The 13,892-nt window shown below is 40.1% G+C and overlaps 1 protein-coding gene across 16 annotated transcripts in view; it reads left to right on the plus strand.

The window, feature by feature from the left end:
• The window catches only part of dmd (dystrophin), a 1,983,813-nt gene that overhangs the window by 741,817 nt on the left and 1,228,104 nt on the right, over positions 1 to 13,892 (plus strand). For all 16 annotated transcript variants that reach the window (XM_072585000.1, XM_072584994.1, XM_072584999.1 and 13 more), the window contains 2 exons: positions 5,480 to 5,668; positions 6,378 to 6,559. In XM_072585000.1, coding sequence (XP_072441101.1) covers positions 5,480 to 5,668; positions 6,378 to 6,559 — 371 coding nt within the window. The remainder of the gene's footprint in view (positions 1 to 5,479; positions 5,669 to 6,377; positions 6,560 to 13,892) is intronic.

Below are 13,892 nucleotides of genomic sequence, written 5' to 3' on the forward strand. Positions count from 1 at the left end.
CATGTTAACATGTTGAGAGATAGATTTTCAATTTGCCGTCAAGGAGTAAAACATGCATTGTGAGTCAGCTACCTGTTTTAGAAACCACCTAAAATCAATGTAAATAGGACAATTTTTTTAAAAAGTTGGTTGGTACATCAAAATACTTTTACAGCAGGGATGTTTGAGAACCATGCACATCAAAAGAAGTCTATTGTACAAAGGACTTTGGAACACTTGATTTTTCTTTTGTTCCTTCACAATAAATGCTCCTCTGCTTCAAACTTAATTTTCTGTTGTGATACTCTCCATTTTCTGGAGAAAGCATTCCATGGTCTTGTCAGTGAAATTGAAGTCGGTTCTAATTACAGGTTAGGCTTGGACTTTTGGTTTATGGCCATTGAAATCTAGCTTTTAACTCCTTCAGACTTAGTATGAGAAGATTTACAACCATTAGGGAGAAGGGACATGGACTCTGATTTTCTTTGAAATTTCAGAAGAGTTGGAGAAGCTTTTTCCTGTGGTAGAGCAGATCTTTCATTCACTCATTGCTGTTGTTCTGACCTATGTTGAAATCATGGTATTACCGTGTTGTATATAGTTTGGATAAGTGCACATGTTGTGTCAAGCAGATCTAGACACCCACCTGATGCAGAAGAAGAATGGAAACAGAAGGTGTTGCCATGAAGGTGCTCCAGAATAAAACATGTGTTCTGATTATTCTGGCCTTTGCTATCTATTTTGGCAATGGCATTGATCATTGCCAATGGTACTCCCAACCTGGACTCCCTAAACAACGTTGCATGCTGGGGACTCTTCTTTGCTGCTGTTGTCTTCGTATTGTATAAGGAGGAATAGAAGTTACTGGATGCATTTCAGTCATTTGTAAAAGATTATAATATTTCATTCTAGAATGTGGCAGAGCTTCCAATAGTGCTATAAAGGGACAAAATCCAGCAGAATCCAAGTTTCACCCTAATTTCACCCCTTTTGTTGCCATTGTATGACTACAGGATTGACCTGCATCAGTTATTAGGGTTTCAGGATCCCTCCCCGTTAGTGCAGTGTTGGTGGAAATGTAAGAAAATGGGCTCCATTATCATGCTGAACATTAGTGAACATTTTGGCAGTACAGTTGGAGTATTGCATTATTTTCATATTGTTGTCATGCCATGTCTTCTTTATTGGAATTAGTACTCAAAAGGTTATTTATGTGTTAACGGACACTTTCTCATGACAGCTGTTGCAAAGGAGCCAGGCAATAGAGACAGAAAACAGTGACGAGTGATGACACGACCCATTTGTCCCTGTTTTCTGATCAAGCAACCTGCCGTTCATTTAATGTGAATCATTGGGCTTGAGTTAATGCAACCTGTTACAGTAGGAGTTGTGGCAGCTGGACCCACTTAATTGTGTCTGTATCCCAGCAACAGCAAATGTTCCCCTGATTGAGTCAAAAAGGGAAGGAATCTTTTGAAAATGTTTACTAATTATTTTAAAATATTAAACATTTTTGCAAAAATCATCGAGTTAACGAATATGGATTGAAATTAGAAATACAATAGAAATGATCACCTTGATAGGTTTGGACAATGGACACCCCCCACCCTCAAATTTTCTGAGGGAAATTGAAAATCAAATATGTAGAGAGATCTCAGACTATACACCAGATTAATGAGGTTGTAGCAGCAGGCGATTTTAATTTTCCAAACATTGATTGGGACTGCCATAGTATTAGACGTTTGGATGGTGAAGAATTTGTTAAATGTGTTCAAGAAAACTTTCTTTATCAATTTGTAAATGTTCCTATCTGTGCAAAAGTTGACCTTCTCTTGGGTAATAAGACAGGGCAGGTAACTGAAGTGACAATGGAGGAACACTTTGGATTTAGTGATTATAATTCTATTTGTTTTAAAATAATTATGGAAAAGGTCAAGCCTGCCATTAAAAATTAAAGGTGTAAGACAAATTTTACTGGTATGAGACAAGAATTTCCAAAAATTGGTTTGCAGGAAAAAGGAGTGTATAATAAGTGGGAGGCTTTCAAAAGTGTGATCGCGAGAGTTGAGAATCGTATGTTCCCTGTTAGAGGGAAAGGAAAGTCTGGTAGGATGAGAGAACAATGGATGAATAAAGACATTGAGATTCTAGGCAAGAATAAAAAAGAATCAGATATTAGATACAAACAACTGGGTTCAAGTGGATCTGTTGAACAGTATAAAGAATATAGGGGCATTCTTAAGAGGTTGATCAGGAAGGCAGAGAGATGATATGAGACAGTCTTGGCAAATAAGGTTATGGATAATTCAAAAGAGATTCTACAAGTACCTTAAGAGCAACAGAGCAATGAGAGAGAGTCAGGCCCCTTAAAGATCAAAAAGGTTAACTTTGTGTTTAAGAGATAGGAGAGACATAAAATGAATATTTTGCATTAGTTTTTACTATGGAGAAAGAAATGGAGGCTGGAAAGCTCCAGGAAATAAACATTGATGTTTTTAAAATGGTTCACATAACCAAAGAGGAAGTACTGGATGTCTTAGAAAATGTAATGGTAAGTCCCTGGAACCCAATCTACTGCATCCCGTGACTTTATAGGGAGTTAGGGCCCCTTGCAGTAATATTTGTATCCCCTATAAATATGGGTGAGGTACTAAATAACTGGAGAGTGTCCAATGTTGTGCCTTTGTTTAAATAGTGAGGAAAAGGAGTGTGTCTGCATGGTTTTGTGTGAGGGAAATTGTGTCCTTACAAACTTGACTGAATTTTTTAAGGAAGTAACCAAGAAGGTGGAGGGCAGAGCAGGAGACATGATTTACTTGGATTTGACAAGGTTCCACATGGTAGATTAATTAGCAAAGTTAGATCACATAGGATTCAGGGTGAGCTTGCCAGTTGGATACAACATTGGCTTAACAGCAGGAGAATGAGACTGAGAGTGATGGTGGAGCATTGTTTCTTGGCCTGAGGCCTGTGACCAGCAGTGTTTCACAGGAATTGGTCCTGGGTCCACTTTTATTTGTCATTTATAAAAATGATTTAGATAAGAATATAGAAAGCATGTTTATATAGCATGTAGAAGGTGATTTACTTTGGAAGGAGTAACAGGAATGCAGACTACTCGGCTAATGGTAAGATTCTTGGTAGTGTAGATGAGCAGAGAGATCTTGGTATCTAGGTACATAGATCCTTGAAATGTTAAGAAGGCGTACGATGTGTTAGCTTTTATTGGTAGAGGGATTGAGTTTCAGAACCATGCGGTCAAGCTGCATCTATACAAAACTCTGGTGCAGCTGCACTTGAAGTATTGCCTATAGTTCTGGTCACCACATTATAGGAAGGATGTGGAAGCTTTCAAAAGGGTTCAGAGGAAATTTACCAGGATGTTGCCTGGTATGGGGGTAAGGTCTTATGAGGAAAGGCTGAGGGACTTGAGGCTGTTTCGTTATAGAGAAGAAGGTTGGTAGATGACTTAATTGAGACATGTGTGTTTAAATAGGGTTTAGATCGGGTGGACAGTGAGAGCCTTTTTCCTTTAATGGCAATGACTAGCACAAGGGGACATAGCTTTAAATTGAAAGGTAAAAAATATAGGACAGATGACAGAGGTAGTTTCTTTACTCAGAGTATTAGGGGTGTGGAACGCCCTGCCTGCAACAGTGGGAGATGGGTCAACTTTAAGGGCATTTAAATGGTCATTGGATAGGCATGTGGACGAGAATGGAATAGTGCAGATTAGATGGACTTCAGATTGGTTTCATAGGTCAGCGCAACATCAAGGGCTGAAGGGCCTGTACTGCGCTGTAAAGTTCTATATTCTATAAAGGTAAGTTTATGGATGACACCAAGATTGGTGGTATAATAGACAGTGAAAAAGATTATTTAAGCTGACAACAAACAAATGATCCATTGTATCAATCGTCTGAAAAATGGCAGATGAAATTTAATTTGCATAAATGCAGGGGATTGCATTTTGGTAAAACAAGCAAAGATGAGATTTATACAACTAAATTAGAGCCTTGAGTAGTGTTGTAGAACAGAAGGATCTAGGAGTTCAGGTACAGAATTCTTTGAAGTTTGTATCACATATGGATAGGCTGATTAAGAAGGAGTTTAGCACGCTTGTCTCCATTGCTCAGACCTTTTGAGTATAGGAGATGGCATGTTATGTTGAGGTTGTACAAAGCGTAGGTGAGACCTCTTCTGGAGTACTGTATCCAGTTCTGGTCACCCTATTATAGGAAGGATATTATTAACCTGGAGAAGGTTCAGAAGAGATTTAGCAGGATGTTGCAGGAAAGGAGGGTTTGAGTAATAAGGTGAGGCTGGAAAGGCTGGACTTTTTTCACTGGAATGTAGAAGGTTGAGAGGTGACATGAAAGAAGTTCATTCAGTTGTGAGGGCTATAGATATGGTGAATGGCAGATGTTCTTTCACAAGGATGGGGGAGTTTAAGACTAGGGCGACATATTTTTAAGGTGAGAGGAGAAAGATTTAAAAAAGACATGAAGGGGCTTTTTATTTTCACAGTGGTTCATATGTGGAATGAAATTCCAGAGGAAGTTGTTGATGCAGGTACAGTTACACTTTAAAAGATATTTAGACACGTACATGAATAAGAGATATTTGGAGGGACGTGGACCAAACACAGGCAGGTGGGATTAGTTGAGTTTGGCATTATGGTTAGCAAGGACTGGCTAGACTGAAGGGATTGTTTCCATGCTGTTTGATCCTATGACTCTTCTATGAACTGATGCAGAATTCCTGACAGGGTTTCAATTCAACTCATTAATGACGAAAACCTGAAGGCCACCTCACATCCTCATCCATGAAACAGGAGGTTCCAATCAGTTCTCTGACCAGCAGATGAGACACCCCCCCACCACCCCGTTGGACAGATTAATCCATTACCAAAACATCAATGGATTCAGAGGAGGGAATTGGATCAAAGTGGGAATAATGGGGTGCAGTGGTTGGAAAGTTACTAATCTTATCATCTGTTTTATTTCTGCTATTGCTCCAAGTCCAGCATCCTGATATTGCAGTTAACTGTACACAATGTGTTGCCAAATGCAAAAATGCAATCCATTATAAAAAAAACTCAATTCATTCCTAAAAATGAAAGACGGACTGTATTGTTGTATTTTTTCAGTGAAATTATAAAGCTGGTAAGTCCCAGAAGAGATTAATCCATATGAAGTTATTATGCAGTTCAAATGCTTTTGTACTTGCAGATAAACAATATAATGAATAGTGCAAAATCCAATCATGTCCTTTTCTGTATTCTAAAAGGGACAACTAAGCATAAAAATTATCAGCTATTTATAACTAGCTCTTAAATTTGGAACAAATTCTCTGGAGAGAATAAGAAAATGAAACAAGATCAGAATTCCTTTCTGGTTTCAAATATACTGTGACATTGCATTGATGATTGAGATAATGTAGTGGAACATTTTGACCTATTTTTAATTGAAGAACTTCCTGTCTGTTTCACATTGAGCAGCTCTCAGAACCCTCAGCAGAGAAGCTAGCTGGAAGCTTACTGATGGAAGCGGAAGTAGACCTCGATAGTTACCAGACTGCATTAGAGGTGGTACTAACCTGGCTGCTTTCAGCTGAGGATTCATTGCAGGCTCAGCGCAAGGTCTCTGATGATGTGGAGGAGGTCAAGGAACAGTTTCATGCCCATGAAGTAAGTGAATTAATTAAAAGTTGAAGGATGGGAATAGAAAGGCACTTATTCAGTGTTAATTATTTAAGTATTCAATATAAAGGTACTCACTACATTTCAGCACCCCCTAATGATAGCGCCTTCCTTTGGTTGGCATCTGTCACTACTCTTGCATTTCTCATTGAATCGTAGAATCCCTACAGTGTGGAAATAGGCCATTCAACGCCACGCCGACTGTCTGAAAAGCATCCCTCCCAGACTCATCCCCATCCCTGTTACCCTGCATCTCCCATGGCTCATCGACCTAGCCTGCACATCTCTGAGCAATTTAGCATGGTTAGTCCACCTAACCTGCACATCTTTGGACTGTGGGAGGAAACCAGAGCTTCTGGAGGAAACCCACATTGACCCAGGGAGAACATGCAAGCTTCACGTAGACAGTTGCCTGAGGGTGGAATCAAACCTGGATACTTGGTGCTGTGAGGCAGCAGTTCTAACCGCTGAGCCACTCTGCTGCCCCCATGCTTTTCTAAAGCACCTCGTTATGTGAATGTATGTGTTAAGGGCCCAAAATAAATGCAAGTACTTGATCAGTTACATTTGTATGATAGTTAGTACCGTCTGGACATTGAGTTAATCAATAAGAAGGTTTCCTTTTTCTGTCTGTGTATTATGTAGTTATTGGAAAGTCACACATTGATCCGTTATTTACAACGGTTATTTTTGACAGGGTTTTATGATGGAGCTAACAGCACATCAAGGTAGTGTGGGTAACATTCTACAGGCTGGGAACCAGCTCATAGCGGAAGGAAAATTAACAGAAGATGAAGAAAGTGAAATTCGGGAACAGATGAACTTGCTGAACTCCCGGTGGGAAAATCTCAGGGTAGCCAGCATGGAGAGACAAAGCAAGTAAGTAGTACATGGTATTATCTATACCGGACAGATTTCCAAGTCTCTTTGGAAAGACAGCAATCATTTACTAATTTGGCTTCAAGCTGCATGCTAACGTGATTGCAAAATAATTGACAAAATGTATTTTTTTTGAATACCAAAACACAGGTTTGCTTTGCATTCTCATTGATATCTCATTTCATTTGCATATACGTGAGACAAAGATGAAATGGTAATATTTTGAATCATTGTCGAGATAGTAGCAGGCGGTTAATCACACTGCTGTTAATTTGTTATGCTTCAGATCGTCGTCAGTCAAAATATTCTCATCATTTGTTTGTATTTCCTTTGCTCTATCTTAACTGTCAGACCAATGCTTTGTGGCAGATTGTAATTCTATTGTCCTTTGCACACACAATATGAGGGTTGCCAGTTTTACAGTAGACTGGTCCAAGATTTATAAGGCTGCTTCACACTGCAGGGCAAAACCATCTATTTCAGGATTCTGGTGGATGAAGGAAGTAGTTCGGCTGATAGAATTTTCTGCAGGATGACCATCTAGCAGCTGGGAGAGCTGTGTACTGTTGAGTTTGGCAAATGTTGCTGAGTGCGTCTCAAAATAAGAGACATGCTCTGCAGTATAATGAAAGGTTAAAAAATAAACTCTCACAGCCAAATCTTCTGGGTAATTGTGAAAGGGCAGCTTTGTGGTTGGATAATCTGTGCCCACAATGCATCCTGATGAGTTTATGCTGCAGTGATGGAGGGGAGGCAGGATGATTCCATGCCCTATCACTGGGAGGCCCTGGCATCAGCAAGTAAGGTGGTCTACCACTGAGGCAATGCAGAAGGTGTCATCCAAGTTTGTTCAATAGGCCCATTGTTGATTTTCACTGCCATTGCCAGTGTTTTACCAATATTTAACCTCTGGTCTTTGAGAAAATCAAGACAGAGGTTTTTCTCATTGGATTTTTATTCCAGCTACAGATCACCAAGTCAAACTCCACTGATTGCTACTACTTCATATTGAGATATTTTCTGATCATTCTGCTCAGAGATGTTATTACACAGATCTGAAGTGGGTAACACTTGAACCGGGGCCTCCTGGCTCCACATCACAAGTTCCTGCTTTCTTCACCTATTTATCCCTAAATTAACATGAAGCCATCACCATTTGGGCTGAAGACTCCCTGCCAGACTAGATAAGAACAGCAGTTGAGTAGCTTCTTCCAGTTGGATCCAGCATTTAGTAAGCAGCTTGGAGGTGAAACTGCCAGCTCTCTGTCCTGTATGTCTTACTATTTTTCTGATATGCTTATAACCTGCATGCACCAGTAGCTCAATTCTATTCCACTCATTGCCTCTTCTTGTATACTATTCTCAGTTTTATGTCAGAATTCCAAAGCTGCTGAAGGTCTGAATATGGTGCCTCAGGCAGACTCTGAATTTTTATTGGAATATTGAGATAATACAACAGTCAAGAGTATTTCTATTTTCAAATTCGATGCACTGAAGCCCCAATTCAACAAAAATTGAAACTAACAGCTATTTTAACCGGAATATGAGCACTTGTTTTAGTTAAGAGCGGCTGCATTAAAAAACCGAAAATATTTACTGGAAAAGAATATTGCAGACAGGCAGTCAACAGATCCAGTAAAAAGCAGAAAGTGCCACAGAATCTGGAAAACTAGAAACTCTCGGGTTTTAGGCATGTACAGAGGTGGACTGGCACAGAAATGTGCGTGCTAGATGGTTTGCTGTCATTTGGAAGTGGAGAGGGAAGCTTGGCAGCCTGCTTGGTTCAGGTGATAATTGACTTGATCTTTTTAATGAGCTTGTCAAGGACCAATTTTGTTTCTTTTATTAGGAGCGCACACAGATTTCACATTGGATAAGGGTCAATCTGGGTTGAAGGAGGCAGTGACGCACTGGGGAGCCAGTGATACTTGGGCTTCTAAATAGGCAAAGGGTGCATGGTTGAGAGAGACCGTTACTTACTAGATCACAGGTGACAACGCTGAGTAGAGTTGCTGAATTAGTGATAAATACATGCTCTGGGCATTTGAGGCAGTTGTGATGTTCCATAGATGGTGGCAAAAGAGGAGTTGGGAAGATCCACTAAGTTTTGTCAGTGCAGCTGACCACAAGCAAAGCAACCACTAGATTTGGGATTGGTAGAGGGGAGGATAATGGGGTTGGAATGCAATAGAGGCCAAGTGCCCAATGAAGGGTGGTCTCTTCATCCTCACTAGTGACTGCTTCAACCATTAGGTGGTGCTGCAGATCACCAGAGAGCATCATCAGTTGAAGTGCAACTGCTATCAACCCTGTACATCCTTGTGCCATCAGTGCCTCTGACTGGTCAATGCTGCAAGCTGGTGTATGCATTCAGTGCTGAGTCTGAGCATCCTGTCAAAGTGTGGATTACATTCCATCCTCATTGTTTAAAGATGCTTGTACCTTTGCAGATATTTTCATCTCTCTATTGCCCACTTCACTCACCAGGAAGACCTGGCATTTCCATTTATTTCTTTTGTGAAATATGTGCTCTCTCCTGTTGCAAAGACAGAGAGAAGCATGAGACAAGTTTCTTGGCTTTTATCTAGACCAGCAGCTCATTATTAATAAGCAGCTGCATGTATTGATACTCAGCAGTGACTCTGGTCATTGTGCAGGAGTCTATAATTACCCTCAGAGCTCATTTCTATCGCTTTCTGAAGCATCATGCTGACATGCTCAGCTGGTGTGTCTGCCAGTGAGTTGTGTATGTGAGGGCCTGTCACTTTGGTTATCACCTTGTACTCAGCTTGCCAGAGTGAAGAAGGTCATTAAAACCCTTGCTGTGCTGCACTTTGTTCCTCTGCTCAACATTTCTGCTGCTGACAATATCTGGGATATCCAACTTTTCTGCTTTGCTGAGCAACTTTTTCATGGTATTGCCTGAACCAACACTTTGTGTGTCTCTGCCTTGCCTTTTAATAGCACAGCATGGGCTGTACCTGTGGTGAGAGGTGGTCTTGCTCCAGTATCGGGTTTTTGTCTCTCATCCTGATGACTATCGGTTTCATTGGGAAATTAGAATACCTGCCTCTGTGACTTTTTGGGCACACGTTCAGGGATCTCACCTTGATTCACATCTATTGCCAGCAAGCTGTCCTCCAAAAAGCAGGTAACTTGGGGCACAATGGGATCTTGACCAGATGGGCCAATGGGCTGAGGAGTGGCAGATGGAGTTTAATTTCGATCAATGTGAGGTGCTGCATTTCGAAAAAGTAAATTGGAGCAAGACTTGGACACTTAATTGTAAGGTCCTGGCGAGTGTTGCTGAACAAAGAGACTTTGGAGTGCAGATTCATAGCTCCTTGAAAGTGGAATCGCAGGTAGATAGGACACAGAAGAAGGCATTTGGTATGCCTTCATTTATTGGTTAGAACATTAAGTATAGGAGTATACAATATTGCGGCTGTACAGGACATTGATTAGGCCACTTTTGGAATATTGCATGCAATCCTATTGGAAGGATGTTTTGAAACTTGAAAGGGTTCAGAAAAGATTCAGGAGGATGTTGTCAGGGCTGGAGGGTTTGAGCTACAGGGAGAGGCTGAATAGGATGACGCTGTTTTCCCTGGAGCATTGGAGGCTGAGGGGTGACCTTGTAGAGGTTTATAAAATCCTGAAGGGTGTCGATAGGGTAAATAGACAATGTATTTTCCCTGGGGTGAGGGAGTCCAGAACTAGAGGGCATTGGTTTAGGGTAAGAGTGGAAAGATTTAAAAGGGACTTAAGGGGCAACATTTTAACGCAGAGGGTGGTGTGTGAATGGAATGAGCTGCCAGAGGAAGTGGTGGAGGCTGGTACAATTACAGCATTTAAGAGGCATCTGGATGGGTGTGTGAATAGGAAGGGTTTAGGGGATATGGGCCAGCTGCTGCCAAATGAGACTAGATTGGGTTGGGATATCTGGTCGGCATGGGCAAGTTGGACTGAATGGTCCAATTCCATGCTGTACATCTCTGTGACTCTATGACTCTCTAAAAGTGTAGGTCATGACCTCTTGCACCCACTGTAGGAACCAGAAGCAATTGTTTAGGGAGACCCTGACACTGGAGGCAAAATCTACCTCCAGGGATTCGAAACTTTGTGTCTTTATCATAATTCATATTTATTCAAGTTTAAACTATTTAGTTAAAATAGCAGTTTGCAATCTCAAATGCCTCTGCAAAGATTTCAGAAGTGACAACTGAATTTCTGTTTTTCAGTTTTATCATAAATTTTGAATTTTTCTTGTTAGTTTAAACATTTTGTCAATTGATCATTACATATTCATCAATATTTGATATTTTTCTCACTTTTTTAAGTAATGTGTCCAATAATCAAAGATGTATTTAAAATTAGATTATTTGTCATGACTTAACTGAGTAATGTGTGTTCTTAACCATGACCCAAATTTCCACATGCCATCATAAAATTCCACTGAGAGCATCAAGATGGCCAATTTGGCTGAGTACCTGCTATTCAGGGCAAAAGTAATTCGCACCAGATTTCATGAGAAGCAGAAAATTATTCATTGAATTACACTTTAATAAATGATATAGAAATGAAAGAATTTCTACTCCACTGCTCTGTAACTTAAACTGTACCCCTTATGAATCCCAAAATACACAGAAACTTATTCACAATTAAGACAGAGCAAAAAAAATAGATTTGACACAGAGATTATGGGTTAAAGAAAAGACAGGGAAGACAACATTCGAAGCATCAAAAGTTTGGATATTGAGCAGTGACTTAAGTTGTCTCTCTCAATGATTTCAGAGACAATGACACCTGTTTTTTTTTTGTAAAGCTCCTCTTCATTTTGACGAGGTAGTCCTAGGCTTTATCTTGTGAGAATTCTTTCTTTTGAGCTTTCTTGTGTTTTTCTCTCTTCACCCACATGGTGAGAGGGGCATGTTTGTTTCAGTTTACAGGCCCTGGATATTTCTATTTACCTTGCACTTACATTTTTGTTCCAAACTGCCATGCAAGCAATAGGGGGCTGTCATCAAGCAGTTTTTCCTTAATTGGAAGTCTCTTGCTGTAACCCGAGCTTAAAGTATCTCCACCTAAACTACTTTGAAAAGCAATGTTGTCTTGCCCAGCTAAAAAAAATTATGTCATTTGATTTTTCCAAGCTGCAAAAACGGCAGCACCATGGCTCAGTGGTTGGCACTGCTGCCAGGGATTCAGGTTTGATTCCAGCCTTGGTTGACTGTCTGTGTGGAGGTTGCACGTCCTCCCCGTGTCTGCGTGGGTTTCTGCCGAGTAGTCTGGTTTCTTCCCACTGTCCAAAGATGTGCAGGTTACATGGATTAGCCATACTAAATTGCCCCTTGTGTACAGGGATTTTTAGGTTAGGTGCATTAGTCAAGGGAATTGCAGGGTTACATGGATAGAGTCGGGAGATGGGTCTGAGTGGGATACTCTTTGGAGGGTTGGTTGTGGACTTGTTGGGCCGAATGGCCTGTTTCCACTCTATAGGGATTTTATGATTGTGAAACTCTCCAACTATACAGAAATTTAATTTCCATTTCAGTTTATAGTTTAAAAAAGAAAAAAATTGAGGTTCTGTATTTATTGCAAGTGAATCCCTCTATGTTTTGTGCACTAGCCTTGGCTCAGTAATGACGCTCTTTCCTTGGAGTCTGAAAGTTATGCATTCAAACCCAGCTTCAGATATTTGAACATGTAATCCAGATTGACACTTAATAGTTGAATAAGGGAATGTTGCAGTGTCACATGGCATATTAAAACAAATCTCTCCTTTCAGAAATATGTGAATGATCCCTATTCTGGTATTTTAAGAAGAGCAAATGCATCTTCCCCAACATTGTGTCCTACATTTATTCCTCAGCCAGCATAATTTGGTCATCCCCTTGCTATATACAAGACATTACGTTATAGAGATTTATTGCCATATTACTCGTATTACCCAGCAAAGTACTGTGATGTCCTAATATTATGTTTCGAAGATGGAAGTCCTTCCTTTTCCTTGTCACAGCAAATGCTGTGTTGGCCAATCTGTTCCCCCTTGCCACTCTTCAATATCATTTCTCAGCTGTATATAATGTTCTTATCTCTTTTTGCTTGATATGTCCATTAAGACTTGGGATTTATGTAGAAGCACTATTGTTCACCTTTCCACTTCAAACATAGCAACTTTTCATCATTCTGATTGCTGTGAAATGTCTATGGAATTATCACATTGATGGCTCATTTATAATGCCAACTATTTAATACTGAAATTGAAATGAATATTTAATTTATTCGTAAGCAGAGTTATGGTAGTGTGTCAGAGCTGCGAAGAGTAAGGTGATTTATCATAAGGTCAGCGGGATGGAAATGTTCAGTGACAGCTGTGATAGATATAGAACCTGTTATTTAATCATGAAATTTAAGAGGGAAGGAAAGTAAAATGGGTTGAAAACGAGATTGGGTGTCGGCCAAATAGTTGTTTGAACGTGCTTTCCCATTGTCACCCTTCGATCTCTCCTGTACTTTCTTCTCCTAAAGCTATCTCATGCTGTCTTGAATGTGCTCAATTTGTGAGCATCCTCAGCCTTCTGCAGCTGAAAAAAAAATCTCCTGAATATTCTCAACATTCTGACTGGAAGAAAATCTCTCTTCCAGCTCAGACTTCAAATTTTGACCCCTTGCTATGAGACAGGAACCCCACCCACAATTCCCATCTGCTCTAGACTTTCTAGTCAGTGGAGACAACATGTTTGTCTGTCCATTCAGAATTTGGAAGGTTCACTCAAAATCTTCAAAGGTTCAATCAGATAAGGGAATAAACTGTGAGTCCAATAGCAAGCAGCTCCATTTTGGGTGCCTTGGAATCATGAAACTTTGCAGTACAGGTGGAAACCTTTGGTTATTGTGCCTGTTCCAATTCTCTAAGACTTCTCTGCTTAGTTTAATTCTCATCAGGCCTTTTTTTAAAAAGGGGAATTAAATCAATCCAGCTCCATTTAAAAAATGATGGTTTCTGCATTCACCACACTTTTCTTGGAGGACATCCCATGTTATAATGATTAATTAGGTAGTACCTTTGTTGAACTCAAAGTTATGTCATTTCAGTATTGCAGCACCAATTAACGGAAATAATTTTCTCCAGCCAGAATATGTCTTCACTTCCTCGGTTCAAATTAAATGTGCTCTGAAATAAAACCACTCATCTCTGATATTGCCTTAGTCAATCTCTCCTACACCGTGTACATGGATTTGAAATTAGTCTTCAAGTAAGATGCCTGAAACTGTGCATAGTATTTAAGTGTTCACGTCTGGCCAAAATAATTACCATTATTCAGAACAC

This window comes from Chiloscyllium punctatum, chromosome 15 (genome assembly GCF_047496795.1).
Source record: "Chiloscyllium punctatum isolate Juve2018m chromosome 15, sChiPun1.3, whole genome shotgun sequence".
NCBI classification, from domain to species: Eukaryota; Metazoa; Chordata; class Chondrichthyes; order Orectolobiformes; family Hemiscylliidae; genus Chiloscyllium; species Chiloscyllium punctatum.